The 25,679-nt window shown below is 46.3% G+C and overlaps 1 protein-coding gene across 2 annotated transcripts in view; it reads right to left on the bottom strand.

The window, feature by feature from the left end:
- MORC2 (MORC family CW-type zinc finger 2) overlaps positions 1 to 25,679 on the bottom strand; it is a 959,542-nt gene that overhangs the window by 445,594 nt on the left and 488,269 nt on the right. For both annotated transcript variants that reach the window (XM_069619348.1, XM_069619349.1), the window contains exon 15: positions 10,825 to 10,979. In XM_069619348.1, coding sequence (XP_069475449.1) covers positions 10,825 to 10,979 — 155 coding nt within the window. The remainder of the gene's footprint in view (positions 1 to 10,824; positions 10,980 to 25,679) is intronic.

The raw sequence follows: 25,679 nt of genomic DNA, 5'->3' as shown, positions 1-25,679 counted from the left end.
GATGCAAGCAAAGGTTACACACCTTGTGCTTGTCGACCCACGTGTTTTTATTGCAGGACAGACAGAATTTAAAAGGAGTATGCTCCATAACGGGGGCAGGCAGCCGGGCGACTCGGGGAAAGGGTGGGAAAATACATGATGTTATGACAACTCCCCACTCTTCCTACTGTAAGGTCGAGGCCCGATGGGCCTTCCGCGGAAGAGTGGTGCCATCGAGGTCTCCGGTCGATGGTCAGTCTTGTCCTTTCTTGAGTCTTCACCACGTCGAGGCACGGCGTCGGTAAAGGAAAGAAAGAAATACTGATCTTAATACTTTGTAATTTCAATGGCGTAAGCTGAAAATGCACGCCACTTATATGCGGCCGCTCACTATGGTGGAAAAAAACAATCTGAGGGACCTACACGCGCGAGGGATCATGGGTACAGGGGACGTCACACCAGGGATAGTATTACTGGCACGCCCTATTTCAACGTCCATTTTCGAGTTTCGAAAAACAACAATGGTAATACTCTGCAGCTTCGACTAGATGTCGGCCTATGCATAGCATGTGATCTAAGCAGATTACACAAGCATCAGAAATGTAGTTTATCAAGCTTCTGGGTAAAATCCTCCATACAAAAATTCCTTGATACAAAATATGCAAAGATTCATTCATTATGCTGCAACCAAACATCCATATATCTGCCCTATACAACCCCCCTTCAACTACCCCCCACAGACATTGATCCAGGACCTTTTGCTCATATATATATATATATATATATATATATATATATATATATATATATATATATATATATATATATATATATGGGATACATTACTCACCGTAATCGTATTTCTGATGCTTGTATCTGCTTAGATTCACATGCTGTGCATAGGCCGACATCTAGTGGAAGCTGCGGAGTATTACAGTTTGTTTTTCGAAAGTCGAAAATGGGCGTCGACACAGGCGTGCCAGTAATACTATCCCTAGTGTGACGTCCACTGTACCCAAGATCCCTCACGCGTGTAGGATCCTCAGATTGTATTTTTTCTGACATGAGGAAGCATGAGGAGTAGCGTGAGTACAGATAATCCAAGCAGATAGACAGAAAAGGTAAGACTACAAGCAATCATGCGCCTTCTCTCGGAGGGGAGGAAGGGTGGGTCGCATGTGAATCTAAGCAGATACAAGCATCAGAAATACGATTACGGTGAGTAATGTATCCCTTCTGAGGCTTGTGGAATCTGCTTAGATCACATGCTGTGCATAGATTAGCGAGCAGTACCAGAAGAAGGAGGTGGGATGTGAGAAGGGTCATGAGCAAACAGGTGTCTTAGAACCGCTTGTCCCACTTGTGTATCTGTCTTGGAATGAGTGTCAATGCAGTAATGCTGAGTAAAAGTGTGAATAGAGCTCCAAGTAGCCGCTTTGCAAATGGTGTCGAGGGGAACATTTGCAATGAAAGCCAGAGTGGCACCAATGCCTCTAGTAGAGTGGGCCCTTGGCGTAAAAGGCAGAGTCTTGTCAGAAAGAGAGTAACACAGCTGTATACAGTTGATAATCCACTTCGAGATAGCGCCCTTAGAGACGCGATCCCCCTCTCTGCCTGTAGCTACGGAGACAAACAGTTGATCTGTTTTCCTTAGCGGTCTGGTTTTATTTACATAGTATAGGACCGCCCTACGCACATCTAGGGTGTGTAGTTTCACCTCAGCCGAGCTTTGCGGGTTCTGGAAGAAAGCCGGAAGCTCGATGGACTGGTTTACATGGAACTTGGATATGAATTTAGGTGAGAACCTAGGGTGTGTGCGTAAAACCAGTTTGTCCTTGTGGATAGTAAAGAAAGGATCCTGCACTGACAGAGCCTGAATTTCACTGACCCTTCTTATGGAGGTAATGGCTACTAAGAAGGCCGTTTTATAAGTCAGGTGTTTGAGACTACTTTTATGCATGGGTTCGAATGGGGGTCCCATGAGCTTAGCTAGCACCACGTTGAGGTCCCATCCTGGCGGTGGGTTCGAAATAGGAGGGTGAAGTCTCTTTACTCCTTCCATGAAGGCTTTAACCACTGGTACTTTCCACCACGAGACCTTGTTATGGGATGTGGTGTAAGCCGAGAGGGCTGCCAGGTGTACTTTCAGCGAGTTAAAAACCAACCCTGCATCCAGCAGGTGGAGCATGTATGTCACAACGTTGGAAGGAGTGCAATCAACCGGGTTGATTTGTTTATTCTGGCACCAGATAACGAATCTTTTCCACTTATCAAAGTAACAGTGCCTTGTATTTGGTTTCCTGGACTCCTTTAGAATGTCCATACACCTCTGTGGTAATTTGAGATGTCCAAACTCTATGACTTCAGGAGCCATGCTGCTAGGTTCATAGAGTTGGGTTCCTGATGCACTGTTTGACCCTGTTGCTGGGACAGTAGGTTGTACCAGGCTGGGAGTCTGATGGGTTCGCACACCGCCATCCTGCGTAGGTGTGGAAACCATGGTTGTCTCGCCCACATGGGAGCAACTAGGATGAGCGTCATAGATTCCTTGTTCATCTTGTACACCACCTTCCTGATGAGAGGAGTTGGTGGAAAAGCGTACGCAAACATCCCTGACCAGTTCATCCACAGGGCATTCCCTTGGGAGTCCGGCTGGGGGAACCTGGATGCAAATCCTGGGCATTGTTTGTTTTCGCTTGTGGCGAATAGGTCTATAGTGGGGAAACCCCACTGAGAGAAGAGATCTTCTACTACGTCTCTGTGAAGGACCCATTCGTGTTCTTCCGGGAGGGAGTTTCTGCTTAGAGCATCCGCTAGGGAATTGAGCTCCCCTGGAACATGTTGCGATGACAGGAAGATGTTCCGTCTGAGTGCCCATATCCATATTTTCTGGGCAAGCTTGGACAGATTTGGCGAACGAGTCCCCCCTTGCTTGTTCAGATAGAACATGGCTGTCGTGCTGTCCGTCCTGATCTGCACCGACAAGTTCAGTAGATGGGGCTCGAACGCCCTTAGCGCTCGGAATACTGCCAGAAGCTCTAGCAGATTGATGTGGTTCTTGGCTACTGAGTGAGACCAGAGACCCTGAGCTGTGTGGTGGAGATGGTGAGCTCCCCACCCAGTCAGGCATGCATCTGTAGTCACCACGGCTTGTACTTCGGGATCGTAAAAGGGTTTCCCCTTTGCGAGATTCTCTCTTGTCCACCAGTGTAGGCTCTGTACGAGTGTTGGCGAAACGACCACTAGATCGTCCCAATGACCACTTGCCTGAGACCACTGTTTCGCCAACCATTCCTGCATGGGACGCATGCGCAGACGCGCGTGGGGGACCAGGTAAATGCATGACGCCATCATGCCCAGTAACCGCATAGCTTTGCGTACTGTTATCTGTTGACCTGACTGATAATGCGGAATTTGCAGAAGTATATTCCGAATTCTCTCTTCCGAAGGGAAGGTCAATCCTTTCTGAGTATCTAGGATAGCTCCTAGAAACTGTTTTGAGGTGCTTGGCACCAGACTTGACTTTTTCTCGTTGATGGAGAAGCCTAATTCGTGGAGGAGGTCGATAGTCCTCTGAATGTTTGACCTGCAAATTCCTGGGGTTTCCCCCGTTATGAGCCAGTCGTCCAGATAAGGGTACACCGGGATTGCTTCCCTGCGTAGGTGTGCAGCCGCCACCGCCAGTACCTTGGTGAATACCCTTGGTGCTGAAGCTATCCCGAAGGGCAGTACCTTGAATTGGTAGTGGCGACTGTCCACCTTGAAGCGCAAGTACTTTTTGTGCGCTGGGAGCATGGAAATATGAAAATAAGCATCTTTCATATCCAAGGTTGCCATGTAATCCCCCTTTTTTAGGAGGGGGATTACCTCTTGTAGCGTGGTCATACGGAATTTTTGGGGCTTGACATATTTGTTGGCAGGCCGTAAGTCCAATACTGGGCGCATTGTCAAATCTTTCTTTGGCACAAGGAAGTAAGTTGAATAGATACCCTTGTTTACCTGGTGTCCTGGGACGAGTTCTATCGCGTCCTTTTCTAGCAGAATGGCGATCTCCTCGAGAAGGATCCTTTGATGCTCTAGGGAGTGCACTCTTTGTCGTGGAGGATGATTCCGGGGACGCTGCAGTAGTTCTATACAATATCCTGCGGATACTGTTGACAGCACCCATCTGTCTGAGGTGATCCCTTCCCAAGCCTGGGTGAAGGTGGAAATGCGTCCCCCTACTGGGGTTGCGTGGCAAGGGACCCTGAACTGAGCGTCACTGTTTTGGTGGAGGCGTGCCCCCGCCCTTGTTGGGGCTGCCTCTGCCTCTTCCACGACCTCTCTTGTTACCCCTGCCGTAACTCTGGGTAGACTGCTGGTTGTTATTCCATTGTGTACCTTGTCCCTGGGCATAGTTGCCTCTTTGTGAATTTTGGCCGCGTGGGCGACGAAAATTATTGTTCCCCCTCTGGTTAGGGGGTTTGTTGGTAAGCTGGCCAAGGGATTTGAGAGTCTCATATTCATCTTTGGCATTTTTAAGTGCGTCTTCGACCGCTTTCCCAAACAATAGGTCGGGTTCCACTGGCTTGTCTATTAAAGAAGCCTGGGTTTCTGTCTTGAATCCCGACTGCCGTAACCACGCATGTCTCTTGATAACAGTACCTTCTGCTATCAATCTCCCTGCGTTGTCAGCGGCGTCGAAAGTTGCTTTTAAAATGCAACCAGACACGGCTCTCCCCTCTGCCGAGATCCGAGCCAGCTGGCCCTTTAACGGTTCTGGAGCAGAGGCAATGAGCGCCGCGACTTCTTCCCATTGATGGCAATTGTAACTAGCCAACAGGGTGGTGGAATTCGCAATCCTTGCTTGGTAGGCGGACGTTGAGGCTACCTTTCTGCCAAACCCGTAAAGTTTTTTGCTCTCCTTGTCGGGAGGAGCTTCTGATGAAGATAAGGGCGTGCCAGCCCTCTTTCTAGTGTTGGTCACCACTAGGGAATCTGGTTTAAGATGTCCCTTTATATACAGAGGGTCAGACTGGGCTGCCCGGAAAATCTTTTCAATTCTGGGGTTGACAGCTCTGGTGAGGTTAGGATTCACCAGGGAAGGATCTATTCTTCGTTGGATGGATTTGAGGATAGGGATGGTCTGAGCGACCGGTCTTCTCTCTCCTACAAACTCCTCCGCGAAGTCCCTTTCCTCCTGTACACCGTGGGTGTCGATGTGGAAGTGTTCCGCTGCTCGAGCGAGAACCTCGTTAAGGAGGGGCTGGTTATCAACTGGAGAGTCAGTAACTGGGGCTTCGCTTTGTACTGGGGAATCTACTCTGTAAATTTCCTGCTCATCTTCTCCCTCCTCCAGGTCCTCATCCTCTGCATAGTAATCTGTCCCGGTTTGTTCTTCCATAAATGCAAACTCCTGGTCCTCTTCAGGGAAAACTTGTCCCTGATAACTGGGGAGTGGAGTAGAATATGGAGTGGAGTAAGGCTGAACCTTGAAGGGTTCAGGTCTTTCGACCCGGGGCTCTTTACTTAGCGGGATAGGATCGGAGGAGCCTGAGGGTGTGGCCCCTTGAGGGTTATATGAAAGAAAGTGTTCTGGGTTCTTATCATAAAAATCAGCCAAGGAAGACATCCTAGACATAACCCTGTCTATGTCTTCACTGGACCATTCCCTGGAACAGGGTATTACTTTAGCAGGTGATTTATTTTCAAGGGTAGACTTGTGTTTGCTTGTCTGCTTAGGCTTTACAGGGGTGGAAGGCTGTGCTTTCCGCTGTTTCCCCCCTTCTCCGTGCGTGGAAAAATGTTTTCCCTGTCCCTTGGGGGCCCCAGAGACTTTCGACGCCTGGCGTCGAGGGTCTGGAGAGGTATCTGTGTGCTTCGGGCGTGGGGCCTCACTGATGTTAACCGCGGTCTCGGTATCTTGGAGCGCGGCCTGGGGGTGGAAGTCGTCTTCGTCTCCCGACGATCGAACTTCCGTTAGTGTGTGTAGCGAGGCACTCTTGGCAAGAGTGGATGATTGCCTTGCGTCGTGAGGCGATCTCGATCGAGAGCGCCCAGAGGACACCGAGTCGGACCGTTCTTTTTGTGCCTCTTTCCGGGAAGTCGACGTCGTCGAGGTCCGGTTGGTCTTAGTGTGTTTAGTGTGTGTTAGGTGTGTAGCGCTTGCGTCGCCGGGGGTCTTCCCCATAGCCGCCTTGCCGGACGACCTTCCGAGGTCGGGGACCTGCGCTCGTCGGCTGTCTTTCGACGCCGTAATGCCCTCGCCGTCCGAAAGTACGGCGTCGCTGCCATCGCTGAAGGCGCCCTCCGCTGCCATGGCCTCCTGCCTGGCGTGGTGGGCCCAACGCTTTGTCGAACGGTCCTTAAGTGTCTTAGGTTTAAACCTACTACACGCTCTGCAGTTCGCTTCGGGGTGATCCCTCGGCAAGCAGAGATTGCACGTGGCGTGCCTGTCGACCCAAGGGTATTTGCGATTGCACTTGGGGCAGAATTGAAAAGGGGTACCCTCCATACGCACCTTAAGGCAGCGGGCTGCTAAGTGTAGGAATATATATAAATGTAACTATATATCAAGAGTGAAGAGTATGTACCACCCCCCACTCTCCCTACTTGTAAGGGCCGAGGCCAGCGGCCTACTAGGCCCGGGCCGAGGCCAGCGGCCTACCGAGGCCCAGATCCGTCGTGCAGCAGTCGACGGTCGATGACTTCTCCAGCCGTCGTCGAGGTTGAGGGTCGACGTTGGGGTGGGGAAGGGAATGAATAAGAATTAAAATTATAATAACAGCAAAAGTATGGCTAAGGCCAGGGAACTCCGCAAGATGCTTCCGACCAGTATGGCGGAAAAAAACAATCTGAGGATCCTACACGCGTGAGGGATCTTGGGTACAGTGGACGTCACACTAGGGATAGTATTACTGGCACGCCTGTGTCGACGCCCATTTTCGACTTTCGAAAAACAAACTGTAATACTCCGCAGCTTCCACTAGATGTCGGCCTATGCACAGCATGTGATCTAAGCAGATTCCACAAGCCTCAGAAATATATATATATATCCAGCTGTGTAGTCTTTGGTAATCGCTGCCAACCTTAACTTTAATGCTTTACATGACTGAGCACAAAATTCAGCAATACCTAGTCAAGGATGTCCTTGTAAAATCATAGAACCAGACCGAACAATAATACCTGGATATTTAAATATATACAAATATCACAGCTCAAATCCACGCCTAGAGCATACTGTTCAGGCTTCTGAGCCTTCTACTCTGGCGTCTATTGGGTGTACATCTCATGTTAAAAATGAAGAGCAAAGAAAGATCAATTACTGTTAGGACAGGTTTCTAAAGTCCACCCAAGGGGCTTTGTAAACTATACCTTGGGCAATACAGAAACGCCAACGCTTAGTATAGACCTATACCAAGTGATTTTATGGTAGCAATGAGAGCAGACAGGCTACTCTTAGGAGGGAGAGAAGGCTGTAGATGGGCAAAAAGAACATGTAGCATACATATGGTCCAAAGAACCACTGATACACTTATGTATTGTAAAAAGAATGGTTTATTATATATATACACAGGCAAAGAAAGTACTATTAGCGTTCATGAACACAATTATAAAAAAACAATACAATACTTCTGGTATACAAACCAAAGTATAAACCCTATTAGAATAGCAGCATCCAGGTCAAGGTGAGTAAAACCTTGCGATCCACATTTAGAATGGCAGTATGCCATTCATGGGGAGTAATACCACATTAGTAGACTTTTAGAATGACAGTATGCAATTCAAGGTAAGCAAATCCTATTGGCAAACTTTGACACTTATCCAGCCTCGGGAATAATAAAGCGATACCAACACTGTTACAAGTATACACCTTGCAACATATATAACTTTACTTTAAAACATTAATAATGCGCAAACCATGGACCCATGGGCATCAGGGCGCAGACATGAGAAACATTTATTTATATAGCGCTCCACACCCTGAGGTATCGCGGCGCGTTACGAGTGGTTTGTAGATTACAGGTTGCATATAGGGTCAAGTACATAATAGAATAGTTAAGAATACATTCTTTAGATTTACACAATGAAGATCACAATATTATACATCAGAAATATGCACCGTCACTTTACATAGATACAAGCAGTTTAGTATTCTTGCTAGTACTAATAGTGACATATTAAAGCCGGTCTTAGAACATTTGCAAGGAGCCAACTTTTGGTACTTTTCCTAAAGCTAAACAAGGACTGGCCAGCTCTTCCTGTTGTAGGCAAGCAGTTCCAGAGCTGGGCAGCCATGACAGGAAAGCTGCTACCCCCTACTTTCTTCAGCTTATATCCAGGGACCTTTAGGCAGAATGAGTGCAAGGTCCTAGTATGGCGTGTCAATGAGTTTTTGACAAATTTCTCTATTAGGAATAATGGGGCGGAGTTAGTTAGGCATTTATGTGTGAGGGAAGCAACTTTAAACTGTATCCTGTCCTTGACTGACAGCCAATTATTCTTGCGTCTAGCCTCCGAAATGTGTTGTCTTCTTGGAATACTTAGCACAGTTCTTAGTGCATTGTTCTGTAATATTTTAAGTTTGTTAACAATATATTTACTTGAGCCAAGGTAGAGTGTGCTGCAATAGTTTAGTTTCAAGAGAATTAATGCTCTCGCTAGGGTAATACAACTGGCTGTGGATAAGAATGGTTTGCATGCTTGCAGGTATATGTTGTCGCTGAGGCCGTAGCGTTGACTTGCTTGTGCATGTTCAAAGCTTAGTCCAAGCAGAAACCCAAGGTTTTTACCCCCTTCGCGACTTTGATATCAATGCTGTCGATATTTAAAGATTGGAATTGAATACTAAGTATTAAAACAAGAACCAAAAGACCAGAAGAGGAGGGCACTCTGCCAGAGCTGCCAGCGCTGCCAGAGAAAATCAAGCAAACAACCATGTTTTCAGTTTTTTCTTCAAAGAGTCAGTGGTTTATTATTATTCTCAGGAATGATACAGTTACACCAACAATACATTTCAGAATAGTGTAACACAATTCTAAGGTAAGTAAATAAAACTGTTTTCAGAGGAGCAGTAAGCTACTCCTTGATAACTAAGAACTCAGGATACACATTTAGAATGGCATTAAGCTATTCAAGGTGAGTAAACCCTAGTAGTAAACTTTTACACTTATTCAATTTCAGGAATAATAAAGGAATACCAACACAATTCAAGAGTAAGTAAATAACGTAATGTACTTTTCAGAGGGGTAATGAGCAACTCAAAATGTAAGTAAGAACTTAGTAACACTTTGCAACTTATTCTTTTACAGGAATCAAGTTTACACACCAACACCTTTACAATTAAGTACTTTGCAGAGCTTTTTATATATTTTCTAGTCAGAGGCCTGATACTTAAAATTCCTTCCCTACTCTAAGGAATGAGCCATCTCAGAGGTAGAAGAGGGACACTGGTGGCCCAGAGGCCAAAAGTAGGCAGGTTAGGATAGGGCTGGGGAGGCAGGAAAGTCAGTGTTCCAAAAGATTTTTTTTGTCGAACAAGTACGTACAGACTTTCAATATATTAGAAATTGTTCAGGGACTTCGTAGAAGGCTCCCTGGACACGTTAGGTTGGGAAAACCATATGGGCAAACTTCCAAACGCACAAAACACCCACTCAGCTACACAGAAGTGACACAAGATTTTGGGCAAGTACTACCCTCAGCCAAACAGTACCTCAGCACTGAGGAAGAACTTAGAGACAGACACCTTCACAATGCAGCAGCACAATACCTGGTCTCTGGATTCTTGGTCATGGTGACGAAAAAACTGGATGAGAACTAGCAGCAGCAGTCAACAGAAAAGGCTCCCAACAAAGGATTATTCGGTGCCTCTCGCGGTTCTGGTGCTCTTTTTAAGGTACCAGATGAAGGACGGTTGTTGCCGAACAGAACTGCCTCGCTATCTCAGTCCAGCACTCTGGTGAGGGAACTTCAAGGAGTGGAATCGTCTCTCTGGCGGTCCAGCAGGAGTCCATTAAAGTTTCAGCAGGATTTGTTCTTCGTAAGACGTTGCACAGCAATCCAGCATGAAGTCCCAGGGTATTGGCAGTATACAGCTAGTCGTGGGATGTCTCGAACTGCAGGTCGTCTCAAGATTGATGGGTCCCAACAGTCTCTGGGTCAGAGTTGTCGTCTTCTGGACTCCGATGTCGCTTCTAGGAAGTGGCCAGCACAGGTACCAGGTACACAGCAGGCATCTCCGGTCGCTGGAAGTAGCTACAGCAGCCTTCTCCTCCATCAAATCTTCTGTTCCAGTGGTCGAAGCCAGATATACAGCAAACCGCAGACAAACTCTGCAAACTTAACCCTGCAGTTTACAGAAAAGGACAGCCTTTCCCACCCAAGGGTGACTGGTTTCTCTCAGGCACATCAGAAGACAAAGGCGAGCTCTGTTTCAGACTCCTCCCTCACTTCCTGGCTTCACAGACACGCTGGAGCCTCTGCCGGCTGCACAAAGGGTTCCCACCAAAGGCAAAAGAACAACCAGGACCTCCACGCACAGTAGTTCTGCAAGTTAAGTGAAGAGAAAATAAAAAGGGAAGCACATGGGTAAAACCCAGCAACACTGCGCAGAAAGTGTTGTGCGCTGCAATAATAAAATGTAGATAACCAAAAAGGTATAGTAAAGGATAGATTCTAAAACATGCTATGGAGAGTCAGTAAAATGGCACCCATAAAAAGAGTAAAAGAAAGGGTGAGTGGGAGAAAAGGTTCCCACACACTCAGGAACATGGAAAAGGAATCCGCAGCTTCAGCAAACAGTGCTGGGGGTCTCACAGTAGAGGGAGATTTAGCATAGAAATGAAAATCTAACCTAACACTTACCAATGCCCACATCTTTCCAGTACTGTGCCAAGTGTTCCCCCATTGACTTCATCAAATGTCGGTATTCCTTAGCATCTGCAAAGTCCTGTTTATTGTGTGTGGGTTCCAGAACCAGGTAGGGCACGTCAACAACTCCAACCACCCCACCACACGCCCTGTGGAAGAAACAAACCTTATTATACAGAAGTGCTCGGTCTAACTTAACAGGGGAAATTTTCAGACTCTTATAATGTGGCATCGTAATCTTCAAAGGAGCACTGTTTTCAATGGAACATCTATGCACCTTTTAAATAATTTGATTATTCAATTAAATAAAATAAAAAAAAAAACAGGTAAAGTTACCTTCTTGGTGATTCCAGTATGGTTAGTCCTTGCTCTCCCTTCCTTCACAACTGGTTGTGTAAGGAAAGGCTTCTCCAAGGCATTGCTGTCAATTTAAAAACTTTAGACTGGGCCCAGTGCACGTAAGGCTCCCTCCACATGCCATGCCCTACACCGAACAAACTGTCACTGATCATCACCAGCCTGTACCACATCGTTCAGGCTGCGGGCTGTAGAACAGCAAATGCTTTTAAGGGAAAACGGGGAGAGTGAGAAGTTTTATTTTTCCTTGATCTGGCATCCTGAGCTACAACCTATCCAAATGGTTGGGAACCACACTACACACAGCCAAGATTCAAGTGGAGATGTTGCACAAGACTTCCCGACTAAAGGAAGCATCTGGCATCAAGAGAGTAACGCTTTATGAAAGCATGAACAGTGTCCAAGGTCTCTGGAGGGTCTACAATGATACCTAAGCTCTTGTGAAATGGGCATAAAGTCTGTCGGGAACGAAGACTAGAAATTCATAAGACTTGCCAATGCAAGAAATTATCCATCGTCAAACAGCTTTTGTGGTTTTGTTTTCTGAAAAAAGCCCTCAGAGGTATGAACAAATTGTCTGATGCTTTGCTGTAAGCAGGAATATTGTTAGAGTGCCTGAGAGGTGCAAATTATGCAATCTCTCTTCTGCAAAAGAAGGGTACGGTCTAGGCTGGAAAAATAGGAGAACCCTTTCTTGAATGAAATGAAATTCATCAAGAACATTCGAATAAAGGAAGGAATAGTAGTAAGAACAATGTTGTTCTTCTGGACATTTTGATTACTTTCGACTGGAAAAAGGGCTTAGCACTATGCAAATCTACTAAAACAGGTAAACATGATCAGCAATGCAGTTTGCCATGTCAGAAGGTATAGGTTGGAAGAGGCCATGTACTCAAATAGCTTATGAATTAATGCTCCGATGGGGACCCCATCCCGACCTGGTGTAGACAGCCTACTAGGGCATGAACCTCCTATATTTGCCCTGATTGGTAACACTGGTACCACTGTCGACACACAATGCCTTGCACACTCAATTCTGGCCAGAGTTCTCTGTTTGATTTCACAACTACAAGAACCACAATGCAATGCAGTGCCGGGAGGGCCCATTGGGGGGGAAGGGTGGCGCTGGAGGAAGAAAGGTCCTTGGATAAAGATTCTGACACTCAAGCACCTGTCAAACTAAGACAAACATAACTCACCACAGCTCAGAGCAAGCAGGACGTTGAACCAACATCCAGCAGAACAGATACACTGTTTGAAATGGCGCACATTAAAATGGATCAGGGGTAAGACTGGTTTATATAGATTTGCACTTTGATGACCCAACCGGGAGAAAATAACACTTTGATTGGACACCCAAGTCAAGTGGAATGTGGACCCAAAGGCCGGAAGAGTAAAGGTCAGAAAGAGGAAGTCACAGTTATAAAAACCCATAGGAGCAAGACAGTGAAACGTGTTTGGGTGAGGTCAGGCGGTGCGGGGGTGGACCAAGAGATCAGGCAGAGGAATGAAGAAGGAGCAGCTTAATAAAGACTCTGTGGAGGAGTTGGATAAAGGGAGCAGGTGATGTATTGCATGTGAGAGGGTGGTACCAAGTGGAAAGAGTGAATCTGTGATTGTGAGAGTGAGTGTGATAGCAGAGAAAAGCGTAAGAGGTACAAGAGGGGTAGGGTCAGTGTAGAGGGTGAAGGAGATAATGCAAGGTGAACATGGTACAGAGAGAGAGAAAGGAGTTGTCAATGGGCAGGGTGGAGATAGGAGGGAGTAGTACATGGAGGAGGGAAGTGGTAGCAATAGAAAGCAGAGCAGTATGAGGACCACAGGGACAAAAGAAGTGAGAGAAGAGCGAGATAGGGAGAGGAGGGAAGAGAGGAGAAAGCGAGAAGACAGTGCGATTAGAAGGTAAGTGGAGACAGTGGGAGAAGGAAGGGTAGACGACAGAGGAAGTAGAAGGAGAAAGGGGAGTAGGGAGGAGTAACATCTGGGAGAAGAGTGAAAGAAAGCAAAACCTTAGGTGCTAGGGAAGCCTGAGTTAGGATGGGAGGGAGCCCAGAGGAGGTTGAGGGACTAATTAGAAAAGACCATTTGTCAACTTTATTTGCAGTCTCCAAAACGTCGAAGTCCATTTGTAAAGTTTTCCCAATAAAACAACCCGAACCATCTATCAGACTCCTGAGACAATACAATGAAGTTAAAGCCCCACTGAAAGTTGGTTCTTTGAATGGAGCATAAAGATAAAGTAACCCTTCAAAAAGTCTTTGGACCACTGTAAGGACAGTCTTTTTAAAGTCCACTGTTGGGGAGAATTTTCATTTCTGTGCCAATTCCATTTAACCTTAAGGACACCAAGCTCTTTTGCTGGACTCATGGCTTTTTCATTTGTACTCCTGAGTGAGTGTGGTGTTTTTCTCACTCACTGATGTGTTTTTCTGACTATGATTTTCTATGTTCCTTACGGTGTTATGGAGTCTGGTAAACCCCATAGGCCTCTGCTTTTGCATAGTGACACACAGCACCTTTTGTGCAGTGCCACTGAGAAGGCCCTTGGACTTCTCTTAATGTTTAACTACATTTTATTGGGTGAACTACTGTTTCCAAGGACAGTAAAATGACCTCTGTCTTACTTTTACTTTATGGGTCCAGCACACACCACCCTATGTGGAGTGCTGGGGGGTTACATAGTGATTCATTTAACCCATTCTTCATGTAACATTTTGTAACACTAACTCACTTGAATGGCTGGTGGCAGTGGTTTCTTTTTTTTACTACCTTGTGACATGTATCTGCAGGCTGATACCTCAGCTGCAGTGCTGCACACAAGAGTGACCATTTTCCCAAAATGGCCCATCTTATTTTTTCGTCATTTCTCGTTAGTTAGTTTCTTCTAGGATGTTACTCTGTTTCCATCAGGTTTGAGTCCTTTGTGCAGTTTGCCTTTGGCAGGCTTCAGCCCTGAAGCCCACCCAGGCTCCAGTGTGTCTGGAAAGGCAAGCAGTGAGAGGGTTCCGAAACTTCCCTGTCCTTTGTCTCTAGGTGTGCCCGAGGGAAACCAGGTCCGAATGGCCAGCTGGCTGTCCTCGAGGACAGCCACTCTGCAGTGCGATTGACAGCCTAGGCTGTGAATGAATGGTAACTTGCATAAAAAGCGAGGTTTTGGGAACTAGAAGCAGAGTCGACCCCTGGAGGACAACATCCGAAGCAGAAGACGGCAGCAGCACCCTCCTAGACCGCAAAGTGCCCGGTCAAGCCCTACAGCTGTGCTGACCAATTTTCGAATCGACGGGGAAGACCCGCAAAGGACGACTCCCCTTCCCCACTTAGTATTGTCGGACAAACTAGCCTAGAGACAATCTTTTGGCACCCCCTCCCGCCCACCCGACTTGCTGCGACTTTCCAAGGCTGCAGAAGCCCAATTTATTTTATTGGTTTACACCCAGGGTACCTCGATCACTTGTGAGTGCATTGTCTTCTGAAGGCTGAATCCGGCCAGATCTTCATGGGCATCCAGAGGACCCTACACAAGCAAGAAATCCGCATCCAGAGTGCCCTCACCAGAATTCAGGACCGAGGGATCAAGGAAATCCTAACCAGAGCTTTTTGTTCTTCATTGGCACTGAGAAAAAGGCGCTAAAACCACAAAGAGCCACTGAATCGATGGAAATCTGTTGCTGCTGAGTCCCTCCATCTCGATTGGTGCCGCAGGAGCCCGCCAGACATCCTCCTTTTCGTCCCCACGACCAAGGACAAGGAACAAGGGTCTATTGCATTGCATCGTGAAGGCAACCAGCTGGAACACTTTCTTCATTTTCAAGGTACTGTGGGGCTTTGAGTATTTTACCCTTTAGCCATTTGGGGTGCCTCCTATCTTAGGTAGTGCTATTTAACCCTACTCTAAGTTGACCTCAACTTACGTGCATTGGCCTCACAGCTTGTGCTTTCCAAAGGTGACTTCTCTTGAGTTGCTGCGATTCCTCTTTTGAATACAGACTATTTGAGAACATTTTTCTAAGAAGAAGAGCATCAGAACTTTGACTTTGTCCATTGACTGTGGCTGCCCTGGCTCAATAAAGGCCTCTTTCTGTAACTATTGACTTTTGCAGTGCTTGTTCCCTCACAGGTTTTAAATGTTGAACACTAATGCTGGGATAATTGACTGCCTGCATCTCTGTGGGAAACTAACTCTTTTACTGTTCTTATAACCTACCAGTCTGTTCCGATATAACCCTAACCTTTCCTTCCATGACAAACTCAATATTGCGAAAGTGATACTATTTACATGCTATACTGACCTCAAATGACTTCACCTCCGGGTGATGGAACATGTGTAACATATGAATGACTTGCTCATCTGCTTTATTGTTCACTTTTGAATTGAATCCTAACTTAAGATTAATGTTACAGCTAATAACTGCTTTTTAAAGAATGCTTTTGTTAGGCAGGATTGTATGCAGTACCCCTTGGGTGCACTACAACAACCCTGACCTCCTAGAAACCCAACCTTTGGTATAAGTCTGCACTACACAGGTTGGTAGCGTGTCGAGCGGCCAGGCTTATCTCAAGAAGGGTCAGTGAGAGTTGTAGGGGAGTTAGAGATTCACAGTGACAAGTATCCAAATAAAATCTTACACACAAGGCTTCTTGATTAAACAATTATGAATTTATTTAAGTCAGAGTAAGCCTTCTTCAGAAGGGAGCAATATATAGCAACACACAAATACAATTCAAAAACATACACACTCTTAGTTTTCTAAATCAGCAAATACCCATTTGGGATGGCCCACAGACACCACCTACACCCTCAGGTGACCTCAATAGTTAGGGTGCTGGGGACATTAATTTATCACTGTTGCATTTAGAATATTGTTTGTTTTGTTTGTTTGTTTATTTATTTATATTGCGCACCAGACCCTTAGGTTACCGGGCGCAGCAACAAGTATATGCGAAGCTTACAATGTTACAATGTTGTATAAATGAATTTACAGTATTACACAATATTACACAAATTACTAGAATGTACAAATAAACAATTGCCGTATTTACATGAATGTACAGTTAACAATATACAGGATTAGCAGTAATAAACATAAGGGTTAATGTCACGTCAGGGTGCATTAGGTAGGACTACACTTGTGAGTGTTCAGGTGTCAAGTCGTTGTTGGCGATAATGTGTTTGATAAGGTTCCTTCTGAAGTGAGGGAAGGGTTGGTCAGCTCTTAGGTTAGGTGGCAGGGCGTTCCACAGGTTAGCAGCTTTCACAGGGAAGCTGACGCCACCAATTTTGGCAAGTCTGAATCTGGGTACTGCCAAACAATTGGAGTTGGCGAGTCTCATGGGTCTATTAGAGGTTTTTCTTTTTATTTTGTCCATCAGGTAGCTAGGAGCAGCATTATTTAAGGCCTTATGGGTTAGTGAGATCATTTTTAGCTGGATTTTGTTCTCAGTGGAGAGCCATTTATGTTGCCACCTAGTCGAGGAGATATGATCCCTCTTTTTTATTCCTAATGCAGCTCTAAGAGCATTATTTTGTAGAGTTTGAAGTCTTTGGGTATTGGCTTTATTAGCACTACTGTATAGGGCATTACAGTAGTCAAGTCGGGAAAGAATTAAGGCTCTAGCCAAGATTAGGCAGCTGGTATTGGACAGGAAGGGCTTGCCTGCTCTAATCAATTTACAGGTGTAAGCAGTGGTGGAGGCTAGGGAGTTTACCTGTTTGGTGAAGGACAGGGTAGAGTCGAGATAAAAACCAAGTGTTTTTACTTCCCTCGAGACTTTGATGACATTTCCGTCTATGCTGAAGGCTGAGTAATCCGGGCCCAATTTGTTAATATTGGCTTGTGTGCCCAGAATGATCAACTCTGTCTTATCATCATTCAGGCAAAGACCGTGAGTAGCCATCCATGCCTGAATGATGAGATACACTCTATTCACCAACTCCCCATCCTCGCTATGATCCCCAGAAAGTGGGAAGAGAATCTGTGTATCATCCGCATAGTTAGTGTAGGTGATACCGAGATTGTCCAAATCATCGAACAGAGGTTTGGTGAATATATTGTAAAGGGTCGGAGAGACGCAGGATCCCTGAGGGACTCCACAAGTAATGGGTATAGGGTCAGCTGCTGCCGATGGGGAAAAGACTCTCATAGTTCTCTCACTCAGAAAGGATTCTATCCAGCTGATAGCTTGGGTGGAGAAGTGAGCGGCAACGTCCAGGTGTTTACAGAGGACTTTGTGGTCCACAAGATCGAACGCAGCTGAGAGATCTAGTAGGAGGAGGAGGGCTGTCTTACCCTGATCTCTCAGTTCGTCTATTTGGGCCTTTAAGTCAATCAGGGCTGTTTCCGTCCCGTGTAATGGGCGGAAGCCAGATTGTCTAGATCCTAGTAGTTTGTGCAGTTCGAGGTAGTTTTGAATCTGTATGTAGGCCACTTTGTCCAGGATCTTCAGCAGAAACGGAACTGTGGTGATTGGGCGGTAATTGGTAGGGATGAGAGGATCTAAAGTTTGCTTTTTAAGCAACGGGAGCACCCAGGATTGTTTTAGGTTAGCTGGGATGATGCCTGTGGAGAAGGATGCATTGACAAGTTTGGAGATAAATGGTGATAAGTCTCTGGCAGCGTCTTTTATTAGCTGTGCTGGGCAGATGTCACCTTTGCAATTAGATGGTTTGAGGGTGAGGATGATTTTTTCAATCTCAAGTGTGGATGTTTTGGTGAAGGAAAATTTGGTAGGTTGAGGCATGAGGGTAGCCTTAGGTGGTGACAGGGTAGGTAGTTTAAGCGAGTCTTTTTTCAGTTGAATTTTATTTTGGAGGGTAGTAATTTTATTAGTTAGAGCATATTGGATGTCAGAACACCTGGTCTGATCTTTAGTGCAAGTGTCTGGTATGGCAATAGGTGACTCAAGTTCCTTTAGGATGGAAAAGAGTTCCTTCACACTTGATTTAGAGTTAGCGATACGATCGTTATATGAATTTCTCTTAGCCAGACAAACTGCATTTTTGTATTGACGGGAGATAGATATTAGGTTGGCCTTGTTCTCAGCAGTTGCACATATTTTCCAGTTGGATTCATATTTTCTCTTGGTGAGACGTAAAGCCTTGAGTTCCGGCGTAAACCATTTATTTAGATGGGCTTTAGGTTTGCTTGTGCGCATTTTGAGTGGGGCAATTTTGTCCAAAGTATCAGTCATGATTTTGTTATACTCATGAACTAATGTGCCGGGGTCTGAATTGTCAGGCAAGGCGTTTAAAGTTGGAAGAATAGCGGGTATGACATTTTCCATTGTCATATTCTTTTTGTTTCTTGTAGGGCATGAGAGTGCCATGGGGACGACTGTAGAGGATGGTTGGGAGGTTAGGAGGTCAAAGGACACTAATGAGTGGTCAGACCATGATAATGCCGAGATAGATGAGATAACTGTAGTACAGTTAGAGTCAGCGACCCAGTCTAATATTCTACCTTTCGTATGGGTAGGGTTGTTGACTTTTTGGGAGAAGCCTAGGGAGTTAATAGCGTGGGCAATAGTCGCGGCATGCGCATCTGTTTTGTCATTAAATCCTAAGTTGAAATCCCCTAATACCAGCAGTTGAGAAGTAGTTTTAGCATTGAGGGTTAGAAGTTTGTGTAGATCCTCTTCAAAGGTCCCAAGCGGACCTGGAGGTCTATAGGTTAGGTGAATGGTTAGGGATTGATTATTATTTATAAGGAGTTTAGCAGTGAGGGCTTCACAGGATTGTAGCGTTTGTGCAGGGGCTAGTCTTAGTGAGAGGCTTGATTTAGAGATAATGGCAATTCCGCCTCCGCGGGAGCCCTCTCGGTCTTGTCTGCATATAGTGTAGCCGTCAGGTATGGCTAACATGAGTGAGGGGCCTGCTGCCTGGTGTAGCCAGGACCACCACACTTAGGATTGAGACTCTCATAATAAGTGATGAGCATAGCGCCTAGAATTGAGTGCGCCGTGGCTATGAAGCAAAGTACCTAAATTTACCTAGTGCCTAGAATAGGAGTATCACAATGGCTAAGAAGTTACAGTGCAGGTTTAGGAGTGTCAAGATGTCAAGCATGCACAGCGCCTAGAGTGAAGTATCGCAGTGGCTAGGAAAGCACATCACTAGGTTAAAATATCACAATATATAATGATATCACAGTATCACAAAGTCAAGCATGTACAGTTTTAGTAGCAGATACAGGCTAAAGGTAACTGTTCGGGGCACGGCATATAAGTCTAGGTGCAACCGACACTGATAGGTCACACGAGTCTCAGTGAGTCATTCAATTGCAGAGTACAGTTCAGGAGTGGAAGATGGCATTAGGACAAAGGCGTGGAAGCAACTGAGGGATCCATGGTGCAAATGAAGAACATTAGACAATATAACTTCCAATTTATAGGGTGTATAGATGAAGGTAAAGGGGGTCAGAGGACAGACCTTACCGAGGATTGACCGGAACGCCCAGAGCCCATCCAGCTCTAGACAGGCTCCCGACAGGCAGTAGCCTTCGTGTGTTGCCTTAGTGGGATTGCCGGCTCGAGCCTGCCGGCTCGTGATTGGACGAAAAGTAGTGGCTGCTAGCCAATCCGGAACGATGCTGCTGTGGGGTGTGGACTTCCAGCAAAGGTGGCTTAGGCAGTGATGGCGGCGGCCATTTTGGAGAGGGGTAGCCTCGTGGCAAATTACTGCAGTTAGTGCAGATTAAGCAGGAGAAAAAGCCTGCAGGTGGATACAGGTAGGTGGAAGGGGCATCCAGGGCAGAGGAATCATGGAACAGGTAAAACGAGGTAAATTGCGCGGACCATTTACCCGTTTCGTTCCGACTCGATCATGGATTCCAATTTCTTCCCGAGGTCTAGGCAACAGCCCAGTGCCCTCCGGTGGCGCTTCTGCGATGGCCACTGCTCCTGCAGTGGAACGGGAGCTCCTGCTCCTCTCGGGGGATCAGCAACATATTCTTAAGAGGGGTGTCAAAGAAAGGAGAAGTCAGAATAAAACAAGTATTCACACAGTTATTCTTAAGCAGGTAAGTACTTTCAAAAAAACTCCCAATGCAAAGTCAGTTAACCCTTTCCTGGGAGGAAGGCAAAACATAAGCAGAAGAGAGAAGAGTCATTCGGGAAGCCAGGCCAGCCAATGTTAAGTTAGCAAAGGTCAAGGTGAGCTGAAGCACTTCTTGCAGGTAAGTGGAAAGTCTTGCACAATGTTTAAGAAGTCTTTGTAGGAAAGAAGAAATCAAAGTAGGGCCACAAGCTGATTAGGCTTGTGAGGTAAAGAAGCTGATAGCAACTCTACAGAGGCAACCAAGTCAAGTCTCCAATGAGGACAAATGAGGTTACACAACAAGAGGCAGATGGCTTCTGTTCCTGTGCAGCTCTGCAGATCCTGGTGTTCCTGGGCCTCAGTCGTGGGGACAAGAGGGAGGACTTCTGGGGACTCCTGCACTGCAATGGGACGGTCACCGACCGCAAAAAGCAATCTTTAAACAAGTGGCGCTTCGGTGTTCCAGCTCCTCACGTCTACTGCAAATAACACAGCGGTTCCGGGATGTCAAGATGGACTTTACTTGCATCTGGGGACCCACACTCTGTTGAGGGGGCTCAGGCCCAGTCAGTCCTTCCTCCTGGGAGTCAGAAGGATCTTCCAGGAGCTCTTGGCCAGCTTAAAAGCAATGCACGCAATCTGGTGTTCCTCTCCCTGGTTATTTGGTTCCAGCAGCGACTGCAGTGGAAATTCAACCAGCTCCAAGAGGATCTACAGGTGTCTTCCTTTGGAGTTGATTGGTCCCACCAACTGAAAGGGAGAAGTCGTCCTTGCGGGAGCTTCTTGGTTGATACGAATTTGGAGTTTCAGCACAGCAGCAGGACTTCACCGGGCAAACCAACGGTCCAGGAGTTGCAGCAGGCGTCCTCTTAAAGTTCTTTTTCAGATTCCTTTGTCTAGTGGTCGACTGTCTTCCAAGCCAAAAAGGTTTTCTCCCATTCATTCCAGCCTAGATGTCAGTCACCCAGCAGGGTGGCTGTCCTTGCCAGACAGCCAGCTGGCAAATCACCTAAGAGTGCATTCCTGTGTCCTAGGACACTAAGCACAGGGAGTTTCAGGCAACTCCCTTGCTTCCTGGACACCCTGGAGCCAGAGGAGGGCTTCACTCGCGAATCCCGCCATAGACAAATTAAACGAAGGGACCAATCCTGGTTTGGTGCACAGAGTAAATCTCAAGAAGGACCTTTCCACAAAGAAATGGCAAAAAATATAGACCGGGCCATTTTGACAAAAATGGCACCATTGGGTGCTTTACTGCAGCTGCGAAAGCGGCGCGCGGTAAATGCACACCAGAGTAGTTAAAAGTAAACCACTGCCACTAGCCATTCATCGAGGAAAGGGTAACATAAAAATGTTACATGAGAAGCTAGACAAAGGGGATACTAAGTAACCTCTCCAGCACCCTATTGTAAAATAGTGTGTGCTGGGTCTAGAAAGTTGCACATGTAAGTAAATGTAAGTAAAGTCAATTTCATTTTACTGCTCTTGGAAACAGTAGTTGGTCCAAGAGAAGGTATTTAACCCTTTGGGAAATCTGAAAGACTACCCTCTGCAACAGCACTGATGGTGCTATGTGACACAATGTAAACGATGATGCTGATGGAGTTTGTCAGACTACATACCCAAAAGAAACAGAGTTCAAAATCACATTAAAACACATGAGAGAGTGGGAAAAAGGGTCTCACTCTGTCCAGCTTAAGAATTCAAGTCCTCAAAATCCAGCAAGGTTGCTGTGGGTCTCTAAGGTAGAGAGGAATTAGCACATTTCTGAGAATTCTCCCCAACAGCTTTAAATATCTTTGTGTATAAATCAATACATATTATATAACTTTTAAGTGTAAGTGTTTAATTGAATACTTGTATTGACTGGTCTCATTGCACAGCTCTACAGCTCACATTACCCCTCTTAAGATAAAACTGGCTACTCATTCTCACTATCAACTTTTGTAGTACAGACCTATATTAAAGGGTGGGTTACCTAATACCAAGAGATACATCTTGTGTAGTCCCACACCAGTTGGACTGCACTAATTCTTACTGAACGATCACCCAAGGGGGCAATACAGAAACTCCAACTCTTAGTACAGGCCTGTGCCACCCAGTATTAGGTATGGTAGCAAAGAGAGCAGCCAGGCGTATCTTAGGAGGGAGAGAGGGCTGTAGGAAGGTAAGTACTATTATCAGTCAAACACTATAAAAACCACCAATATATTTATAAGAAAACAAGAAAGCCGAAGTATAAAACACATTTAGAATAGCATTATGCAATTCAAGGTGAGTAAAACCACATTATTAGACTTTTATAATGACAACCTGCAATTCACGAGAAGCACACCCTATTGGTAGGAAACTATGTTACTTATTCAGTTTCAGGAATAATAGAGTTATACTACTGACATTGCAAGAATGTACCTGGCCAATTATGTAACTTATTCTATTTCAGGAATATACAGTTACAGCACCAACACATTGCAAGTAAGTACTTTCCAACATTTGTTATATTACCTTTACAGAGGCCTTATACTTTAGCAGTCCTTCCCTAAACTAGGGCCTGCGTGTTCTCAGAGAAAGAAGGAGACACTGGTGGTTCAGTGCCCAGCAATAGGCAGGTCAGGATGATTGATTTACCTCATTATCTCAGTCCGGCACTCTGGTGAGGGGACCTTCAAGGAGTGGAATCTTGCTTCTAGAGGTCCAGCAGGCGTCCAAAGTTTCAGCGAGATTCGTTCATGGGAAGACATTGCACAGCACTCTGTCTCGAGGTCACAGGGTGTTGGCTGTTTGCAGCACAGGAATGTCACAGCTCACCATGGGATGGTTCGAAATGCAGGCCTTCTTAGGACTGATTGGTCCCACCAGTCAAGGCCCGGAGTGGTCGTCTTCTGGACTCCTCTATTGCATGGAAGAAGGGGTCAGCACAGGCAGCTGTGACAGCAGTCATCTAAGGTTGCTGGAACCAGCTAAAGCTGTCTTCTCTTCTTCAACATCAGATTCAGCTTCCAGATCCAGGCCATTTACCCAGAAATCCAGCCTCTAGGCACACATGCTACATTCAAACTTTGGGCAGCCAGCTCCCAGGTGGAACTATTTCCATGAAGGCATGTCATGAGACAAAAGACAGACTATTTAGACTCCTTCCTCGTTTCCGGTCTTCACAGACACTCTGGATACTTGGCGGGCTTCACAAAGGATTCCAGCCGAAGACAAAAATCAAACCAGCCACTTCCAGGAGAACAGAAGAAGGACCAGGAAAGGACAAACACACTAAATATGTCGAAAATTGAATACAGCCACCATTCTAAATTAATGGTGACCGCTCTGTGCATTACCGCGGCTGGGTTGACAGACTGCGAGTTAACACACAAAAGTCGGTAGAACACGCCCACTGCCACCAGCCCTAAAGGTATGCTCGTCACTGTAACAGAAATGTTACAGGAGCAGTAGGAAAGGGGATATAGTGGATCCCCTCAGCACCCCACATATGGTGGGGTGTGCTGATCTAATTTTAAAATGTAGAGAGGATACAAATCTCTCTTTACCCTTGAGAACATATGTTCTACAAGGTAAGTAAATGGTTAACAGAAATGTTAAAGACCAGTGAAAAGAGGGCTAATATGCAACTCCTCAGCACTCCACATAAGGTTGGGTGTGCTGATCTCACAATGGGGATTGCAGAAAGGATAAAACGCATCCTTTTACCCTTGGGAACATTAGTTCACACAAGGTACCCAAGAGAAAAATAAAAAGGGATGCCCAAGGGGTTTCCTGACAACACTGCAATGGAAGGGCTGCATGCTGCAATAATGAAATGCAGATGCCCACAAAGTTATGGAAGGAACAAAATTGCTTACCTGTAACTGTTGTTCTCCAGCATGGGTCTGGCATGGATTCACATGCTCATGAATATTCCCCGTCGCCAAGCTGGGAATCCTTGTTAAAGAAAAAAAAATCAGTTTCAGTTTCATTTCTGAAGTGTCATTCTCCTAATAACCAATCACTGAGCTCTGGGTCATACTGCCCCCAGCCAATGACTGCCTTCTACCTAAACCCCTCCTCTAGCAGCCATCTTAAGATTTGGTAGCACGAAAAGTGGCAGTAAGACCAAGAGAAGAGCTGCAGAGGGGCAGGCGGGACGGGTTTGCATGTGAATCCATGCCAGACCCATGCTGGAGAACAACAGTTATCAGTAAGTAACTTGTTCCTTCTCCAGCATGGGGTCTGGCATGGATTCACATGCTCATGAATAAAGAATACATAGCAGTACACACATGCACAATCACGCCAGGTGGCAAAGGCTCAACATAAGCATCTTTTACCTCCTCACCAGGCTCACCTTCAAGCAAACAGGTTGCGCAGCACTGTTTGGCCGACTCTGGACTCCTCCCTGGAATCCCGGTCGACGCTGTAGATTCTCGTGAAGGTGTGTGTCGACTCCACGTTGCAGCCCTGCAGACGTCCAGCAAGGGCACACCAGACATGAACGCCATAGTTGCAGCGATAGCTCTGGTCGAATGGGCTCTCGGACGTCCAGGCAACGGTCGATTCGCCAACCGGTGACAATGGGTGATGCAGCCGGAGAGCTACCTGGAAATGGAAGCCTTGGAGAGGGCCTTCCCATGATTCACAGGACCAAAGTTCACAAAAAGGTGCGACGGGTTCCAGAAGCTCTTGGTGCAGTCCACGTAGAACTTGCGCTCTAGCCACATCCTGAGAGTGCAAAGTCCTTTCAGCCGGTGACAAAGGTGTCGGGGAAAAAAAATAGAGGTCAAGGGCTCGTTTAGATGAAAGTCTGACGCCACTTTGGGCTTGAAGGAGGGGTGTGTCCGCAGCACCACCCTTGTGTCGTGACAAGTTAAGTAAGGTGGCTTACAGGACAGGGCCTGAATCTCTCCCACTCGTCGTGCAGAGGTGATGGCCACGAGGAATGCTGTTTTGCACAACAATAACTTCAGTGGAACTGTCTGCATAGGTTCGAATGGAGGGCCCATGAGCCCAGTCAGCACCAAAATTGAGTTCCCACGCAGGGGCAGGCGACTTTACTGGCGGGAACGAACAGAACAGTTCTTTAATAAACTCCTTAACCAGACAGTGTGACCAGAACGGCAACCGTCCCGGAGATCTGGTGTAGCGGCAGATAGCCGCCAGATGAACTTTGATGGAAGCATGGGACAGTCCTGCTTTGGCCAATGACAGCAAATACGGCAGCACCTGCGATGCCGTGACTCGTAGAGGGTCGATCATCTGTGCACGGCACCAAACGACGAACCTCTTCCATTTATGTCTGTAGTATTTAAGAGTAGGTGATGCCCTGTCCTTGGCAAGCATCTCCTTGAAATCCGCTGGGAGGTCGTAACCCCCGAACTCTAATGCTGCAGGAACCAGGCCTTCAGGTTCAGCGATCTTGTGTCGAGGTGTAGAATTGCGCCTCCTTCTGTAGCCAGAAGATCTGCAACCACCGGAA

Source organism: Ambystoma mexicanum, chromosome 10, assembly GCF_040938575.1.
Source record: "Ambystoma mexicanum isolate Mex_15411 chromosome 10, UKY_AmexF1_1, whole genome shotgun sequence".
Classification (NCBI taxonomy): Eukaryota; Metazoa; Chordata; class Amphibia; order Caudata; family Ambystomatidae; genus Ambystoma; species Ambystoma mexicanum.
Note: the sequence above shows the minus strand (reverse complement) of the source record. Positions and strands in the feature narration are given on the sequence as shown.